The following is an 18,914-nucleotide window of genomic DNA, read 5'->3' on the forward strand; positions in this document are numbered from 1 at the left end:
ATTGGATCAGGAACTTCCAAACCCTGTAAATATCAAATCAAAACTTGTATTCTACCATATTTTTTCCACAGGTAATTTTGATCTGACAAATTCTTATACACATAACTTTAAGTTTATAAAAGATCTACTGTATCCAGATTTTTAAACATATTTTTCTTTCAAATACTCTTTCCTTTGATTAAATACTTCTTTTCACTACTTTCATTTTTTTTATTTTTTTTATTTGGTAACTTTCTGTAATTTACCTCTAATCTTGCTCTGAACTTCTCCTCAATGGCATCCTTGTCGTCCTTTTCCATTCCCAGCTCCTTCTTAATCAGCTTCAACTGCTCTCTTAGGATAAAATCTCTGTGTTGTTTTCGTACTTTCTCTTCCACCTGAAAAATTTACAGATTTAAGTACTGCACATTTCTAATTAAACTCGAGGAATGAACTTCCGCATAAAATCGCGAGAAGCACTCTTCGCGGTTTTTAAAATCTCGCCATTATTTTCAAAGAGTTCAGAACTATAAAAAATAAGGAGAAAAGTTTGATGTTCACGATTTTATATTCTCGTTATTTGATACAAAACAGCAGGGTTGCGGAATTAAGTACTCGCGTAATATAAGGAATTGACAGTATTAAGCTAACCTTAAAACAAAAAAAAAAATTCCTTGCTTTTAAATGAATACAACAAGCAAGGTAAGAAAGTTCAATTCAGTTTACCTCTTCTCCGATTTTCTTTTGAAGTTTGTTTCTTTCAAATTCTTTCTTCAGTAGAGTTAGCACCATGTGTAGTCTTTCTGATACCTACATGTAGATTTCAACATACCATAATAAGATATTCATAAAATGAAATCTTCTCTTTAATAAAGGTAAAAGCCAAGTAAATGAACTTTTTCTGATAAACAAGCACATTTTTAAACTGAACACATGAAAAAAAAATCACATTGCTAAAATCACTCACAAAACAGATGGAAAATGAGTTAATACCGGTAAGTTATCAAAACTTACTTGTATGATTAAAATAAATATATTTAAAAACATTTTTTTTTCAATAATTGAGCCAAACATATGTACATGTACATAAAGTATTATGTTAGTAGATCGTATCTTAGTAAAAATGTACTAACATCCAGCTCCTCCAAAACTGACTGTAAATCGGATGATTCTGCTGCAGTTAGTTGAGCACCTGTAAAACAAAATTTAACATATAACATCTCTTAGAATATACAGGTATTATATGAACTTCAAACTAATTTTGTAGTCATATTGTGTACAAACCTAAATCACTTATATATACAGGGTTATCATTAAATCTATTGTGCTGAATCATGTAGGCCAAATTCTCCCTGAAATGAAGTAAAAAAAAAATGTCAAATTTTTAATACACGGACAATAAAAGTAGATTCAAACATTGTGTGCAATTTTAGAATCTTAATCTGATAATCCAGTAACTACACACCTGTATATTGGATTAAGTGATATAATGTCTCGTATGGTTTCTACAACTGCTGCTGTAGTGGCCTACAATGAAAAACAAACTTATGTCACAAAACTTTGGTAAATTAAAATAGTAAAGTAAAAATTGAATTATATAAACCAATGAATTTTAATGATTTATGATTTTAAAAAGCTGATCACCATAACATGTTATTGTCTACGCTTATTTCATAAAAATTCACATGTACATCAGTCATGAAAATAACAAATTTTCAAGCTTTATACTGAAAATTTACTGCACACAGTATATTATTATATTGTACATGTAGATACCATGTACCACATTAAAGTAATAAGATGAGGATAAGTACTAAGTAAGCATTTTTACTTTCATCTGATCACTGTATTCGTAGGATTGGTCCTTGACGTTCTCTGTTTCCACCATTAAAATCTTGTTCGAAGACACAGGTTTGACAACACTCTCGTCTATCTTTTCTCCCATTGGGGGTGGTGTTGGGGTGTTTAGTGCTGCAATCAAAATCAGTGCATTATTTTTTAATGTAATTTAACATATAAAGCCCTACAAAACATCTATGGTAAATCGACTTTGTCAAAGCAGAAATGATAACTGTTTTTCCAATTGATTTTTTTCAACAGGTTTAGAATAAAATATAAAGGTACAAAATAATTAAAATAATATATTAAAATCCATTTGATGATTATGCTAAAAGTAGAAAATGAAAAATTTCGTTTCTGTTTTCTCTTTAACCATTACAAAATAAAATTAAAAATAAATGCTGTAGAACATCAAATCTTCTTAGATTGACTCCTGCAGGGATTTTTCAGTAACTTTTATGAATAATACAGCTTATTTTCAAATACAGCTTATTTCTCAGAAGAAAATGTCTGCAAGAAGTAAGACGCTTATTTTCAAGGGAAAAATATCGTCAAATATTATCAAAAAGTGGCTTATTTTAGGCATTCATAACACTTTCAAGAGAAATGCATTTAATTTGCATGAAAATAAAGAAAAATTACTTTAATTGTGTGTGTGTACCTTTATCTTTTATTTTTTGCTTTATTAAAAAATAAGTAGATTGAAATCAACCTACGTTCAATTGGTTTCTCCTCTGCTTCAGTTATCTCTGATTTTTCTTCCTCACTTCCATTGTTGTTCTTTCCATTCTTTCTTCTTTTCATTTTTCTTTTGCTGTCATTTTTCTCTTGAACTGTTTTAACTAAATCAAGAGATGAATAAAATAATATACCGGGTAATTCAACATGGAAGCTTAAAGAACAAAAAAGGTTATTTCCCTAAAAAAGGATAAACAATTTATTTTTCCTTCAGTTCCTAAGTAGGTATTTTGAAAAGAAAAATGTTTTTGCTAAAAAATCAAAATCAAACAAATATATGATGACTGGTTCTGTTGAACATTATACTATGTACTTTTACATGTATATCTTTAATACAAACATGTAGTAACAATTTTAACATGTATTACTGGTAAAGTCAATTTCACCTTAAGCTTCACTAGATATTCACCTTTGACTTAAAATTCTAAGGGTCACTCAAAAATGAAATCTTCTTTTGTATTTACAAATATAAGCATATTTAAATGTTAAAGAGGAGGTTAGTGTAGACAGGAAATAAGATCAAAACAAAACAGGCTTGTTCAATATAAAATTGATGATGAGACTAAAAATAGGGATAACAATGTTACAAGATCTTAGCTGTGTACCGTACATACGTGAAGGAACTGCACCTGTTGGGAATGGTTCAGCATCCTCTGGTAGAACTTCTGTTATCTTTATTCTACATAAAGGAAAAGGGAAATTATTACATGATGAGCTGTTCCCTTAAAATAAACAATTTTTTTACAATAACATAGTAAAAATAGTCTAAAGCTAGATTTTATCATAAATCTCCCTTTACAACACCTTAGTTTAAAAATATACTTCAGTCAACAACAAAACAAACAAAAAAACATGAAATTATTTGCTTAAAGTAGTCCGAGTATCGCACTACGTCATAATACGGATTTTACAATATTGGTTCGACTTTTACAAAGCGTTTTTGATACCCGGTATTGATTTTGCTCTACATCGCTGTTGTAAACAATGGCAATAATAAGCAATAAGAACGGTAATATATGTATTCTATGAGAGATAGAAATGTTTAATGTTGAGAAACTCGATTCTGTTAAAGTAAAATGAAAAACGAAGTTTCTGATTAACCAGGATCTCAGGTATGCTTATATCTTCTTTGTTTTGACCCCCCCCCCCCGAATTTTTCCTTTTCTTTTACTAAAACCGGTTTAAATTTAGAGACAGAAGCTATTTCGAATTTAATCAATCGTCAATTAATTAATGTTTAAATGATATCTAACATTGTTGACAGATCTAGGCAGAAAACAGTAGCAAAATGTGATTTTTACGGATTTTTTCGTCAGGGTCTACTTGATTTAGAGCTTAAAGCGTGAAAAGTAATCCGTCAACATATAATTTATTTTACCAAATCTTTTTTCTAAGATGTCAATCTATAGAATAAACACCATGAATTTAAGTTTGAGTCCATAAAATAGTAACAAAAATTAACAAACGCGATACTAGCATTGCATTTTTAGTATTCTATTTTGATACATCAGGTCCATAAAGCGTACTTACTTACAAAAATTTGCGCAAAATTATTGATGAGATATGCCTTAAATAAATATTTATATTCTATTTTGTATGTTCAGTTCTAATTTTCCCAAAATTGGTAATTATTTTTAGGAAAAACGGACGTCTGGCAAATTTCATAATTGTCAATAATTTTCGCAAGGGGGTACAAACGTCTGAGAGGTGATAGCAAACAAACTAGCATGTAAACATACATATTTTCTTTTGTATATGTATTGCTAGAATGTATATTTATCATTTAAAGCTAAGCTTTTAATGATTGAGCCCATTTAGTGCCGAGTATAGGACTACCTTAAATGAGAAATCCAATTTTTGTAAAATTAACCATAAATAATTATTAATCTTTTCTAGCAATAAACAAACCTTCTGTGGCAGTTGACAATCAATCTAACTTTTGTTTTCATATCCTGCAACTCAGCAATTTGAACAAAGGTTCCAATCTTATAGATATCATCCAAAGATGTTACACAATCAGCTTCATTTCTGGTGGGGATAAAAATACACATCATTATTTTTATCTATGATAAACATATACTTTCTTTGTAGGACAGTGAATATCAGAGGTTTTTCTGGGTTAGCAACCTTTACCTATATCATTTTTTGGTTATGGAAATTCTATTGAAATAAATTCTCGCAATATGTGGCCTTGGATTGTCATATGACTTGCATTATGATCTATGGCTAATTAAAGATTTATGTACGTGTAGAAAGACTTACGAATCACTTTTCTTTAGGAAAACTCCTGCATATGGTTGATTTAATCTTACTTTTCTTCTCAATAACTCCATCAATTCTGGATCCTTAATCTACAAATATAGCCAGTCTTACTAATAATGATCAATTATAATAAATACAAGGTTATTTCATCAAAAGGTTTAAAGAATTGTTCTTGAAATAAGTTAAATATTTGAAATAATGATGGACATTTTTTCTAATTTAAAGAAAGTAAATATTATAGTATTTTTCATTAAAAAAAAAAATAAAGTAAGAGACTTGAATTTAACAAAAAAAACCTCACACACACACACACACAAAACATACCTCTAACATTTTACTAAATTTCGGGAAAACAGGATTTCGGTTTACTGCTAAAACAGGTACCCTTGGGAAGTAATCAGGGACAGTGAGGGGTGTTGGGAGATACTGAGACTGGGACCCCTGCCAAGAGGGGTTGTCTCCTCCATCCTCCGAATCCCCGGGATTTTCCTGACTCGAATATGCCCTCAAGCATTGCCTTTGCACAGACAAGGCCCGTTTGCCTTGATTCAAGAAACATTTATTCCAAAGAGAGAATTTTCTAGAATTACATAACCTGTCTTCCACAGAAGAAATGTGATGCAACCTTCGCACTGCCGATTCCTTCACCGTTTTTGTCTGAGGTGTACATAAATTACGGATAGAGTTAGATCTTAAATTTTCACAAACTAAGTGTCGTTGCTTTGAAGAACATAAATATTGCCTATGGCTTCCAGTTAATCCAAAATGTCTCGTATTATAGTAACATGTGCGAAAGTTTCGTATGAAGGTCGCCATTTTTATTTTTACTTCCGGTGTAAACAAAATTAGGTAAGACATCCGTGTTTTATTCGCATGCCAAATTTTCAATAGTATCATTTTATTACAATTTTCACACATCTGGATTTTCACAAGTCTTCATCAAAGTATAATCTTTCAAAACTTATTCTTAAGAATTTATATTGAAAACATGAATTTTTATTTCTGAGGAAACTTTTCATAAGGATTACCCCCCCCCCCCCCCCCAAAAAAAAATAAAATAAAATAAAAGTTTCTTCGTTCAATTTGAAACTGATTAACATTCTCATAGATAAAATTTCTAAAATTAAATAATTTTTCTAAATGGTCAAAGTACGAGCAAGCCTTTTTTAAGTTTTTAAGACAAAGAATAAATACAGATAAAATTATAAATTCTATGTTTAATTAATAATGAACATGATAAAGAAATTGTTAACAAATGTAAAAAAAAAAAAAAAAAAACATGACCAAAATCAATAAAACATTTGGCAAACAACCACTTTCAATGCACAACCAAATACTGGAATGATCCGACACCACATCAAAGTCTCTCTTTGGTCAACATTTTATACTGACTTTATCAGTGTCATACAAGTACATTTATTACCTGTTAAATACCATCGAGACTTTGCCATATAGTTAAGGGTTATAAAGCTTGTTCTGTGTTTTTTTTAATGATCATGCATGTATCTGTGAAAAAGTTAACTTACATTTATAAATGAAAATCTAATTAACTTGAAATCTTTTTTTAAGCACTTAGTCCATAATACATGTGGCATAAGTTACATGCATACTTGAATCTACGATTCAAATCTGTTGTGACAATGTCATAGAAATACAGTACGGTAATAAGGTACTGTTAAAAATTGCAATATGTAAGCATAAAGCAGTTCACATTTTACGAATGAACACAGATCATTACAAAAGCTGCATGTTTATAATATAGCCATGCATGGAGCCAGGTCTATTATAATTAATTATAATTATTCTACGGGCTTCAGTGTTATCTGTAGAATCAGTGAGTCCTCCACCAGCAGTGGGGAGTTAGGTTGACAGAGCTCTGCCACAGACACCTTCTTGTCCATTTCTGTATCAGCTGTGTAACGCGTCTTTGAGAAATTTTTGCGTCCACTGACAGAGTGTAAAATCTCATCCTTTCCAACAACAGAAAGCAGATACTCGATTGGTCTGGGCTGGTCTAAAATGAGATTTGAATAAAGAATGCACCGGAATTCTTCAGACGTGGATGAGAATCCTTTAGGGTGACATTTCAGATCCCAATCCCAGGTTTGCTGTGGAAAGGTTGAGGCTCTAGTTGAGAACCTAAAGCTGACTTCTGAACACTTGGGACAGGCGGAGAAGGGCTGTAACACAAAGCGCTTGTCCCACCTCAGATCGGTGTAGTTTCTCAGTAGAAAGCAGGGTCCAGTGAACTCCTTCACAGTGGCTCTGCTGGTCAGCGGTAGAGCATGGTACTTGTAGGCTTGGAGGAAGTGTTTTTGGAATATATCCTTATACTTCTGAGCCACCTCACTAGACTCCACTGCACAGAGCTGCTCCGCAGTCATCATAGGAAAACGGATGTGTTCAACAATTTCCGTCAGCTCATGAATCTTTTCTCCAGCTCTTGAAGGAAACTGGGGGCAAAGAAGCCACTTCAGCATGGCATTCCAGAGTTGGAATTCATCTTTAATGCATAGTTCTGAGCACTTGAGAAACTCAATGAGTTGTTGGTTGTCCATGCCGACCCATTCATCCTCCCATTCGACTGAACCAATAATGTCATCCATCTTTTCAGCCATTGCACTGATGCAGGAATTGGTCAGGCGAACGTTGTTGCATTTTGTAGCATACTGAAACCAGACATGGAAGACATCCTTAAGTTGGAGTTTGGGAATGATGAAGGAACATGCAAAGGAAATGCACACATTGCGTAGATCTGTGACATTGTATTTGTCTGCCAGAATCAGAACTGGTAGTGTGTTGTCTATGTTCAGCTTGACATGACAGCTGTAGAGAAACTGAAGAAATCTGGGAAACACGTTGACACACATACTGTCTTCTGTCAAGGTCAAGTCCTGGAAGATCATTAAGACAAAAAAAATTAGTATTTCATAAAAAATTTCATATAGAATGTCCCAATATTATCCAACTAAAATTAAATTAAAATATTATTAAAAAAAAGGCAGTTTCTACGGAAATATTTTTCTTTAAGTTAACCATAATTTGTTTAATTTGCAATGTGTATACTGGTACATGTATATCTATAGAATTATAAGATATGACTGAGTAAAAATTCTGACCTTCTTGCTTCCATCGTTCCACTCCTCACTCAACATGCGCTCAAACACATCACTGGAGCGGACCAAGATCAGCTTGTGTGCGTAGAACTTGTTGCCCCCTACCACAAGTGTGACGTCGCTCAGGGTGGTGTTGTTGTAGAATTTGGCCTGGTCACTCAGCACTTGTCTCTCGTTACCATAACAATCGATGCCCTCTGGGCTGGCCAGGGACAGGGCTGTAGGGGAGGAGGGGAGGGATACAGACATCTGACTTCTGGAGTTAAATGAAACCTGCTCACCATCGTGCTGTGCTAAGGGTGCAGTGTCTAACTGAAGGCCAGCTATGTTCAATCCAGCAGCCATTTATTACCCTTGCACCAAAGTCTAAAAATATGAAAAAGATTAATAATAAAATGCAGTCTTTTTTGTATGATACGTGTAATTAAAATTTGCTTAACCTAAAATGCAACAGTGCAACATTTTGGATTAACTGATTAAAGGTAATCCAATCAACCAAAACTTTATTTTTGTTCAGTGCCCCAATAAAGCCTTCTGAGTTTGTCTGATGTTAAAAACATCATGGCATAAACATGTTTCAATCATTCATGCAGTATGGCTTGATTCTATTCTCCCATGTAGTTGCACCAGCAGTTTTGAACCAAAATTTGTCATTTGAAATTAAATTCATTGATTGGGTGTATATTCTGATAATATATTTTAGAATAAACAAATTGTTTTTGATAAATGTGATGTTCAAACCGGTTCCAATACTGGCGCCAGATAGCTCAGTTAGTAGAGCACCTGACTAGAGATTCAGGGGGCCTGGGTTCAAATGATACACCAGTCTGGTCCGTCATTATTTCTCCCATCCCATTACATTTGTTGCTGTGCCATCCCTTGGAACTGAGATTAACTCCTGCCAGGAGAAGAGCCTGGGTGCATAATCTTCAAGGGCGAAGATCATTTAAGTGAGGAGGAATGTGACTGTCAGACCGGTTCAATTACTGACACCAGATAGCTCATTTGGTAGAGTACCTGACTAGAGATTCAGGGGGCCCAGGTTTGAATCCTGGTCTGGTCCTTCATTATTTCTCCCATTCCATTGCAAATGTCTTGATATATAAGCAGTATTTGGGTTTGGTGGAAAAAGCGACCATCAAGGACTTGATAAGGAAGCCTTTGCACTCTGCCACAATGTCCTCAATTCTATCTGCAGGTCTGTAGCTCTTGGTCTAAAAAAAATTCGGATTGAAAACCCAGGTTGTCGTCCAATCTTTTTTAGACCTGAAGCTATACAGACCTGCAGCTACATGTACCTCGATCAATTCTTACCCTAGCTGAAATATTGCAATTTGCAAATCATGTTTTAAAACCATTACCATGTATTTTATTTTACTGTCTAGTGTTATCACAGTACAGTAATAGGAGAACTGAAAGAGGACCAACCCTTTAGTACCAAAATAATTTATAATTACCATGATTATCAAGAAAATTCATTCATACATGTAGATTAATGCACCGTATTCATATACATTGTACTACAGTACGTATTATAAGAGAGATTGCATATTGACATGCATGTAATGTGATTACGGTACAAATATTTCCTGTAAGAAATTATCTATTGTACTTTATTCACTGTAAAATGAAAATGACAATAATGATAGGGTTTTGTCCCCATAAATTTTCATAATTTATTGAATTTTAAATAAAGAAAATATCAAAAACATAACATATGCATGCATATAGCTGATCTTACTTAATTTACATGTGTACGACTAACATCGACATCACTCAAGATGCGTGTTTAGTTTTCTTGGTATATTCAGCTTTATCAAAATGCAATGCACATGGTGCATTCTGGCAATGGCCAAAAATTGCACTGGGCATGTCATATTTCACATAAAAATTCACAATGACACATCTAGTTGTTTTAACAGTTTTCAGACATAAAACTTTCAACGTTTTTATTTCATCGCAAATGTCAACAAATTACCTTCGTTGCACAGAACGGTTTCCTATCAGCTGATCTTCTTTGTTTATGTTTTGCGTGTTGTCCACTTCGACCGGAAGTGAGTCTGTTTACGTTCTTACCTCCCTTTTTCAGGACTAACACATGAGACACAGCTGCAGAGGAGAAAGAGGAGAAACTTCGCCAAAGGTTCGCCATGTCGCAAGCAATAAATAAAAATTTTGCAGTTGAATTGGACTATTGATAGTGATATTTTATGTGTGATATAAAGACTCTTAGAGCAAATATATTAGGATGCTTTGAGGATTTTTTTCAAGGGGGGGGGGGGGGGGGGGGGGGTAAATCGCATTTTATAAAACCGTTAATGTGTTCCATAAATTTCTTTAAAAAATTGCTTTAATTTTGATGATATGGTATTAAAGAAGTGAAAGAACATGTTTTACATCAGATTATGATATTTATAATGTTTATTGTTGCTTATAAATATTAGATTTAGTGTAAACATGGTAAATATTTCACTTAAAAACTTTAAAATATAGAATATTACAGAATTATATTATTGTAGGAGTCTAATGATGTAAGACGTTCAGCTCACTGGGCAAAGTCTTCCCATCTGCTCATTATTTACTAAGGTAGATTCAAGTAAAAGTTTTCACAATTTTATTGTCCATCAGACAATGCATGGTACAATTAAACATTAATATGAACTTGAGTATATGTCAAAGGTTGACAGGAAACATGTAATTCGTGACAAGTACGCAATGGCAAATTTTAAAGCTCTATAGAGTCTGCAATTATGATAAATATAATACTATCATCCCATACCTTCCAAATACATCCTTGCGAGTTCATGTCCCGTACCTGGACATATGACATCATACTACTGCACAATTAAATACTAACTGTACTTTCCAAAGGACTTAATTTCCAAAAGAGTGATAACTTGGTTAAAATTCATAATAATTGCACAGTTTATATACATAATTGTTTACTTGTTCTGTTGTTCATATTTATAGTTCTTATCAAGTCATAGCTTAGTCATCTGTTTACATACATCTGTTTACAATGTGTATCATATATTTATTTTCAGTGCATAAAAGAATAGAAGATTCTGACTAATCAGCATTTTCTCTGCTATAAAAAAAAAAAAAAATGCGAGCCTTTCAAATCTGGAAACAAATCTCCAAATCAAACTTCACTTTTTGTAAATCCAAAGTCATCACCAGATTTCTAAGCTCTCATCCTGTCCCCGAGGCCTGGACACGCCCATTTGATCCACCCAGTCCAGAGTTTGATTGGCTGTACCTGTGTGATGATAAGAATGGAGCAGCCATAGAGGAAAACATTGTAAACCGCAAAGGAGTAGGAGATATAAACCAAGTTGTATGTAGGACTTGCTTTGACCTGATTCTATACCAATGTACACTTTAAAAATCTTTTTACATTAAGCCATGTTTAGATAATGGAAGAGATGACAGGAAGTGAAATACATGAATATTATACATTTTGGTTTTAGATATCACTATGGAAGACATTTCAAAAAGAGAAGGATGTAAGTTTTGCATTTTGTATATATTAAGATCATTGTACCCATGTAGTGAATGCTTATAAACATAAGTTACTTGTACTTTTAATCAAAACATAAAATAAACTTATAGGTTGCAAAAAAGGAGTCCCTTCTTCAACAATTAAATGAAGCAGCTTCTAAGATCCCAAATAGGACCTCCCCTGCTTCTGTGAGTAAATCTAACATTATAACCATATTTAAAATTTAAGAAAATTTATGGTATCATAAACAATATCTGTGTCATAATATAATTGTATGAACAAATTTGAATCATTGACTTATGTATACAGCTGTTCAGCAATGAAGTTAAAATAGTAAACTTTTTTGTGAACTACAGGCAATTTAATACAAATTTACATATAGTACATGTATTTTGTTGTCCCCTTAGCCCATAGGAAGCGAGGAACAGGCAGAATGCAAAGGCCTTTTTGGAACAAAAAAAGGTACAGGATTTGGAACACTTAGTAGATAGAATGCTTTACGTGTATCTTTGTCCAGAGCTGAAAATTTATTCCATGCATTGTTCGACATCATTTTCAGTGATATATGTCACTTTCCCTCATAATATTTTTCTCTCCCTTTTATCTGTAGAATTTACATTTAAACCTCAGTCAGTGATGGAAATTGGAAAGAGATTAAATCTACTTAGAACAAGGTAATTTTGGCCAAAAAAAATACAGAATCTTTAAAATCTCTAACCAATAGCTCTTCAGTGGCAGTATTAAACAAGCGATAATAGTTATCAATAATTTTGTTTTGTTATTTCAGTGATGTTGGCCACACTACAGGGCCTCGAACTTACTACTTCCTGTCCGATTTTGCGAAACTAGAGCAGGCCCTGATTAGGTATACCCTGGATAATATTCTTCCACAGGGATTTACTCTAGTTTCCGTCCCAGATATTCTCAATGCCAGTGTTGTTGTAAGTCTACACAAATCAGAAATCAGAATATATTCGAACGACAAACAATATTTAAAAAATTATGTGTTCTAAAGATGTTTTGATGTGAAAACCCTTTGTGTATTTGGACCAAAGGCAGCTTCTGTAATAACTCTTAATAATTTTTGTTTAAAAAAAAATGTGGACATGCAATTTTTATTGAAAACCAGGAAGCTTGTGGATTTAGGACAACTGGTGATAGGAACCAGGTATACAAGCTGGAATCTAATCACCATGACAACCCTCTCTGTCTAGCGGGAACAGCTGAAATATCACTTGCTGGTATGAATTCTACTTTTCAGTCTACTTTAAACGTACTACATGTACATTAAGCGGTGTATTCTTTTTAGCGCTTTTGGCAGAATGTGGTCTGCTAAATCAAAAACTTTGCTAAATGCCATGCATGCATGTATAAGAATAGTAACATTCAGGAATGCGCTAAAACTTTTTTAAGAACATATTTCGATCCGCCAAATATCGTACACGTCAAATATAATACCTTTACAGTATTTTATAGTGTATGATTTTGATATCCAATAAATTGACAATACCACTTGCATTGATAATAAAGTTAATTGTTTCAGTCTTTGGATTTTTTGTATGTAGTCCATTTTTACTGGTAAAGATTTTTATGCTGATCTAAAATTCGATCATTGTATTGATCTTACAGGTCTCTATATGAATGAGACTTTAACAACTCTTCCAAAGAAGTAAGTACTGGCATTAGATAAGATGCTCTACTGGTCTGGTATTATTTGCAAAGGGAAGTAATTCAATTATTTTCTTTGATCTTTGAAACTTTCTTTTCTTAGAGGAAAGTAACAATATTTTTTTTTTTTAAAGTAAATTGTTTTTAGGAGTTTTAACATTCTACATATAAATACTATTGTAAATATACATATAATTGATGTTTGTTGAAACATTTGATAGTATTCAATGAAAACTTGTGATACAATTTGTATAGTTTTGACTGTTTTTGCTCTGTGCCAGGGTGTGTGCTGTGAGTCGTTGCTACAGAGCAGAAGTCTCGCGTTTGGAGGAAGAACAAGGCATTTATAGGGTTCACCAATTCACTAAGGTTAGCTTTTTAAAACCTACACATGTTCATCAATAAATTACTGATGTGTTTTCAAATTTGCATTCTTAAAAACTTTTATTATGAATAAAGACATTAGTTGAAAATAAAAGCCCTAGTCATGAACATTAAGCTTGTTGGCTGGCATGGGATGAGAAATATCAACCTTTTTTCTGCCTATTTCAGGTTGAAATGTTTGGGGTTACTCAGAATCGAGGAGGAGATAATTTACTTCTAGAGTTTTTGGAAATAGAGAAACAACTTTTTCAGAACTTAGGATTGCATTTCAGGTAAAAGCCATTCTTTCAGTTTTATAAAGAATGGTTGTTCTAAAAAAAGAAAACAGCTGTACATTACCCTTTATCACATGTTCACACGATGCAAACATTACGTCCAGCTATTCTGTAGGACAGTAATTTACTTTTAGACTCATTGATAAATAGCTGTAGAACTGGTTTTCTGTAGGAAAATTTGGGTTGCCATACCATATAACAACAATTTTATTCATTTAAAAAACAGTTCATCACACTTTCTAACAAACTATGGTTTTGGACATATTTACTTTATTTCTTACACACCCGGTGTACCCGTATATAATTCATGAGACATTTTACATGTACCTCTCGTGTATTAACTTTACATGCATACTTGTAAAAGGTTTTTTATATACCGTAGCTTATGAAGGGAAGTACAGTAATTTTGTTTCGAGTCAAAAATGATTGCTTTTAATTGATACCCATATTTATCACACTCCATTTTCTAAGCATTTTGAGTGTGTTTAAATAATTTTTAGGTTGTACAATATCTAAAAAAAAACGTTGTTTTTAGACAACTTAAACTGGCTGTTTTAGAAATTAGAGACATAAATCTAAAAGAACCACAGCCTTGATCTTTACAGCTTTACACATCTGTAGAATAAAATGTGATGAAATGTTTGCAGTAATTGTCTACTTGCTTTTGCAGAGTACTTGAGATGCCTACACAAGAACTAGGAGCACCCGCTTACAGGAAATTTGACATTGAGACTTGGATGCCAGCTAAAGAGCTGTGGGGAGAGGTAATGAGAGTCCTTTATAATACAAGTACTGACCATATTAATATGTGTGTTGAATGATTAGAGCCGTTTTAACAAGAGCTTGAAGTTTCGATGGGATGTTATTACATGTATCTAGTTTCTCATCAAAACAAGCTGTCAAATATTGACCTCCTTCCTTCTTATTCCCTAATTCTCTTAGAGAAGTTCATTAATATTCATAGACTGTCAAAATCGAATGGTTGTTTGCAAAGATCTGCTCTGTTGACACTGTTTCAACTAAAATATACATTCCTGGATGAAGTCTGATGAGTATAGTAGCTGTTGCATTCAGTGTATTCATATTTATTAGCCAATGACTGGACAGTTAACCATGAGAAGACCCTGCCGTCATCAAATCAGATTTTGTCACGTACTGCCTAAATTCCCAAGTGTTAAAATGGCTCTATCTCTGAATTGATAAAACAAGAGTTTGGAGAGAGAGAGAGAGAGAGAGAGAGAGAGAGAGAGAGAGAGAGAGAGAGATATTTAATAAGATATTTAATAAGTGTTAAAATGCTTTGTGTAAAAATGACTTCTAATTCCAAATACTTGATGTGTAATAATATGTAATGTCAAACTAAAATGGGTCGGGGATAGATTGAATTGTATAAATATGTGAAAGTAATTGTACAAATGATGTGTTAGACTGACTTTCTCAATGTGACATGTATTTTTACCAGATTTCAAGTGCTTCCAATTGTACAGATTACCAAAGCAGGAGACTTAACATCAAATACAGGGAGGAAAACAAAGACGATGGAGTACATGCAGAAACAGTAAGTTGCTTATTCCCTCATGATTAATGATGATCATGCAATGGTCAGTGATAAACATACGATGATATTGCATTTTCATTTAATGATTTATTGTTAAATTGAGAATTTATACAGTGTAGTAGCTATTTGGTATCTTGATCATCAATTACGTCAAAGTGCATTGGAACTTCCAAGCACTCTTTCTTTATGTCCTTTAACTTCAATATTTCAAACCCCGGCTTCACTGTCTCCGACTTTCCTCAAAGCAATACTCAGCCTCAAGTCTGACCTCAAATTTATGTACTTTTCTTTTAAAGATTTTAGTTGAGAACTGAGTTGAGTATTTAAAATTTTTTTGGTGACAGTGGGGCCCGGAATGTTTTGAAGCTTTTTCAGGAAAATATCAAGTTTCAAGATAGAATAGATAAATTTACTGTATAAGTAACTGATTCTCTCATCGTCAGGTGAATGGAACAGCCTGTGCTGTGCCAAGATTGATCATGACCATCGTAGAAAACAACCAGCAGGAGGACGGGAGCGTGGTCATTCCCGAGGTACTCCGACCCTACATGTCCGGTCAGACTCATCTCCAGAGGTCACCAGTCAGGGGCAAGCTGACCTTCTCCAAGGGAAAGTACGCAAGATAAGAGAATGGCCCTGCAATGTCACATCTGTGAAATAGACATCCTCCAGATAAGAGAACAGTTATTCCTTTTACATATGGGAAATAGACATCCTTCAGATAAAGGAAAAGCAATATTTGTTACATATGTGAAATGGACATCCTCCAGATAAGACAACAGCTATGCTTGTCACGTGAAGAATAACCTATGAAGTAGAAAACCTTCAGATAAGAGAAAAACTTTGCATGTTTTGAAGGGTGATCTGTGAATTAGATAATTCTATTGAACTTTCAAAGATTTAGTTTTCCAAATTTCAAAGTGAACCTTTTAACCTTTTCATAAGGTTATTCTAATTTGCAATTAGAGAAAAAGAGTTGTTATTTGAATGGAGACCATTTTTTTTTTTTTTACGTAGATGGCTTCTACTTTGAATAATTGGATATCAAAATAGCCTTTCTCTTTAATTGCAAATGACAGCTTGTTGAATGACTTGATCTGAAATTAAAGGTCTTTGATGACCTGACCATTTGAAAAGGTTAAAAGGTTAAAAGGTTCACTTTGAAATTTGAATAGGTAAAACTTTAAAGGAGACTTCAAATCTCTTCATCCATTTCTTAATGTAACAGTGAAGGATTATGTCATGTGCCAAATTTTAATGTACAAATAAAAATGTGTGGGAAAAAACTGTCAACTTTTTTTCAAAACTGGACTGAAAACAATGCTATATAAAACTTAAACTTTAAAGCAGTTTAGGAACAACCACCCACCAGAGAACTACTTGATAATTTTATTCTGAAATATTTGAATGACACTTCAAAGGTCCCCGTGATTCTTAAAAGTTGTGAAGACATACATAGATACTAATGTCAAAGTGACATGCAGATGTTTTTGTGAAAAATTGAATGTCATCGTGACACACTGTAGTCAATGTTACATACAGAATGTCATAGTGACACGCAGATGTTACTGCTACATATTAGATGTCAAAGTGACAATCTAGAGTATCTGTTACATACTTAATGTCTGTGACACAGAATTAAATGTTACACACTGAATGTTATAATGACACACTGAAGTTAATGTATGCAAGGAATGTCAGTTACTGAATTAACTGTTACACACTGAATGTCATAATGACACACTGAAGTTAATGTTATTCACTGAATGTCAGTGACTGAATTAACTGTTTCACACTGAATATTATAATGACACACTGAAGTTAATGTTATTCACTGAATGTCAGTGACACAGAAATAACTTCTACAAACTTAAACTTTATAGTGACATGCTGAAATTAATATTATACATTGATAATCAGTGACACAAAGTGACACACTGATGTTAATTATATACAAAGAATGTCAGTGACAAAGAATTTACGGTTACACAATAAATGTCAAAGTGACACACTGAAGTTAATGTTATACATGGAATGTCAGTGACACAGACACTACTGCTACTTATTGAATGTTATAGTGACACGCTGAAATTAATTTTTTGTATGGAATGTCAGTGACACAGAAATTACTATTACACATTGAATGTCATAATGGCACACTAAAGTAACAGTAAACACTGAATCTTATAGTGATAAAACAGACTTAAAGAAAAAACTTACACACTAAATATCATGGTGATATATGGAATTTAATTTTACACAGTGAATATCATAGTTACTGTATGTCATTTCAACTTTCAGCAGTAACTTCAGTATAAACCAAGTTATTGCTACACACTGAAATTCATACTGACACACACAAGCTATTACACACTGAGTGATAGTCCTAGTGACACCGAAGTTACTGTTACACACTAAATGTCATATTTACTGTAGCATGTTGAAAGTTATGGTAACACACTTACTATTACACACTAAATGTCAGAGTGACACTCAGGTAATATTTTGTGATATTCTGAAAGTCATAGTGATGGTATGATGTTACTGTTACACATTGAATGTCATAGTTACTGTAACACACTTCAAGTCACATTGACATGTGGAGACACATTGAAGTCACTGTTTCACACTAAATGTCACAGTTACATACAGACATTAATTACTCTTATACTAAGCTGAAAGTCATTGCTAGTGACACAATGAAGTTACTGTAACACATAGTTATTATTGTTACACAGTGGGTGACATAGTTACTGTTTCACAGTAAGTATAACAGTGACACACATGTACATGTACGTTTCTTTAATACACACAGAAATTGCTATCACATTCTTTTGTCACTGTGACAGACTGAAGGCCTCTGTGGCAAAGTGGTCTCTATAACACATTGAATGACTTAGGTAAACCGTGAAAGCTTTAGTTTTATTTACTATAAAGATCATATTGACAAATGAAGGTACCTGTGTAAGACCTTATTTTGTCCTTGCAGCATGTCAAAGGTCTTTTTGACACACCGGGGGCACTTACGGTACGCTTGTACAAGGACATACTTTAGACCTTTTAAAGGTACCCTATACGTACATAATATATTGACAAATTGACGGATATAGCAACATACTGTAGGATCTATGAACACACTGGCAATTTCTGTACTTCATCAAAGGCTCCTTTGCAATGAGTAGGAGGCCATCCCTTGGTTTCATTGAGATTTTTGGGGAACGATTTTCTTTGATTGAGTAAAATTATAATAGCACAGTTTTGAGTATGCTTTGAATTTTGGGCGAAAAATCATTAATCATGAAACCACAGTATTTCTGCACCTTGCATTTACTTACATGTACATACTTAGAATATATCTACTTAGCAGGAGTACTTGTACGTTTTGTTACATCATTGAATCTCTTGGAGATGACCGATAAAGATTTTCGGGGAAGGGGGGGGGGGTTAAATAGACTAATAACCAGTTAAGTATCGCGTTTAGAATGACATATTTTCCTGTTACCTGTCTATTTCATGAAAGGTTTTCAAATTCTGAATGAAGTTGACAGACAGGTTAGCAAATTACTTTGTCAGAAAGTTCCTCCCCTAGTGCA

At 33.3% G+C, this 18,914-nt stretch overlaps 3 protein-coding genes across 5 annotated transcripts in view; 1 reads left to right on the plus strand and 2 right to left on the minus strand.

Annotated features, from left to right (window-relative positions):
• LOC105344337 (lon protease homolog, mitochondrial) overlaps positions 1 to 5,665 on the minus strand; it is an 11,884-nt gene extending 6,219 nt beyond the window's left edge. Inside the window, exons 1-12 of one of the 2 annotated variants that reach the window (XM_011452095.4) lie at positions 5,143 to 5,665; positions 4,819 to 4,907; positions 4,465 to 4,584; positions 3,186 to 3,235; positions 2,535 to 2,660; positions 1,811 to 1,950; positions 1,445 to 1,506; positions 1,264 to 1,331; positions 1,113 to 1,171; positions 706 to 789; positions 246 to 377; positions 1 to 23 (exon numbers count right to left, since the gene is read on the minus strand). The exon at positions 1 to 23 is cut by the window's left edge and continues 66 nt beyond it. In XM_011452095.4, the coding sequence (XP_011450397.3) occupies positions 1 to 23; positions 246 to 377; positions 706 to 789; positions 1,113 to 1,171; positions 1,264 to 1,331; positions 1,445 to 1,506; positions 1,811 to 1,950; positions 2,535 to 2,660; positions 3,186 to 3,235; positions 4,465 to 4,584; positions 4,819 to 4,907; positions 5,143 to 5,634 (1,445 nt within the window). In that variant the 5' untranslated portion in view covers positions 5,635 to 5,665. Of the gene's footprint in view, positions 24 to 245; positions 378 to 705; positions 790 to 1,112; positions 1,172 to 1,263; positions 1,332 to 1,444; positions 1,507 to 1,810; positions 1,951 to 2,534; positions 2,661 to 3,170; positions 3,236 to 4,464; positions 4,585 to 4,818; positions 4,908 to 5,142 lie in introns of both variants that reach the window. The other variant, XM_011452094.4, reaches the window with a different exon arrangement.
• Positions 5,666 to 6,071: 406 nt separating this feature from the next.
• On the minus strand, positions 6,072 to 10,037 carry LOC105344336 (BTB/POZ domain-containing protein 17). The gene is made up of 3 exons (XM_034467874.2): positions 9,913 to 10,037; positions 7,938 to 8,300; positions 6,072 to 7,712 (listed from the first exon to the last, which is right to left on the minus strand). Exons 2-3 carry the CDS (start codon positions 8,277 to 8,279, stop codon positions 6,618 to 6,620), a joined length of 1,437 nt encoding a protein of 478 aa, XP_034323765.2. The 5' UTR covers positions 8,280 to 8,300; positions 9,913 to 10,037; the 3' UTR covers positions 6,072 to 6,617.
• Positions 10,017 to 16,607, plus strand: LOC105344334 (serine--tRNA ligase, mitochondrial). 2 transcript variants are annotated; one of them, XM_066087621.1, is made up of 15 exons: positions 10,017 to 10,077; positions 10,454 to 10,520; positions 10,979 to 11,271; positions 11,405 to 11,440; positions 11,547 to 11,624; positions 11,844 to 11,898; positions 12,047 to 12,110; positions 12,224 to 12,377; positions 12,566 to 12,677; positions 13,066 to 13,105; positions 13,386 to 13,473; positions 13,657 to 13,760; positions 14,434 to 14,527; positions 15,226 to 15,321; positions 15,765 to 16,607. In XM_066087621.1, exons 3-15 carry the CDS (start codon positions 11,041 to 11,043, stop codon positions 15,945 to 15,947), a joined length of 1,335 nt encoding a protein of 444 aa, XP_065943693.1. In that variant the 5' UTR covers positions 10,017 to 10,077; positions 10,454 to 10,520; positions 10,979 to 11,040; the 3' UTR covers positions 15,948 to 16,607. The 2 variants fall into 2 exon arrangements, with proteins under 2 accessions (XP_065943693.1, XP_065943694.1); XM_066087622.1 differs by lacking the exon at positions 10,454 to 10,520 and having other exon boundaries at positions 10,029 to 10,077.
• The last annotated feature ends 2,307 nt before the right edge of the window (positions 16,608 to 18,914 follow it).

This window comes from Magallana gigas, chromosome 6 (genome assembly GCF_963853765.1).
Source record: "Magallana gigas chromosome 6, xbMagGiga1.1, whole genome shotgun sequence".
NCBI lineage: Eukaryota > Metazoa > Mollusca > Bivalvia > Ostreida > Ostreidae > Magallana > Magallana gigas.

Excerpts from the sequence above, each read along its gene's own strand:
- LOC105344336 (XM_034467874.2), bottom strand. The coding sequence starts at position 8,279 with ATGGCTGCTGGATTGAACATAGCTGGCCTTCAGTTAGACACTGCACCC. Across the intron at positions 7,713-7,937 it reads GGAACGATGGAAGCAAGAAG|GACTTGACCTTGACAGAAGA; the intron begins GTCAGAATTTTT and ends ATGATCTTCCAG.
- LOC105344334 (XM_066087621.1), top strand. The coding sequence starts at position 11,041 with ATGCGAGCCTTTCAAATCTGGAAACAAATCTCCAAATCAAACTTCACT. Across the intron at positions 11,625-11,843 it reads ATAGGACCTCCCCTGCTTCT|CCCATAGGAAGCGAGGAACA; the intron begins GTGAGTAAATCT and ends TTGTCCCCTTAG. Across the intron at positions 12,678-13,065 it reads AGCTGAAATATCACTTGCTG|GTCTCTATATGAATGAGACT; the intron begins GTATGAATTCTA and ends TTGATCTTACAG.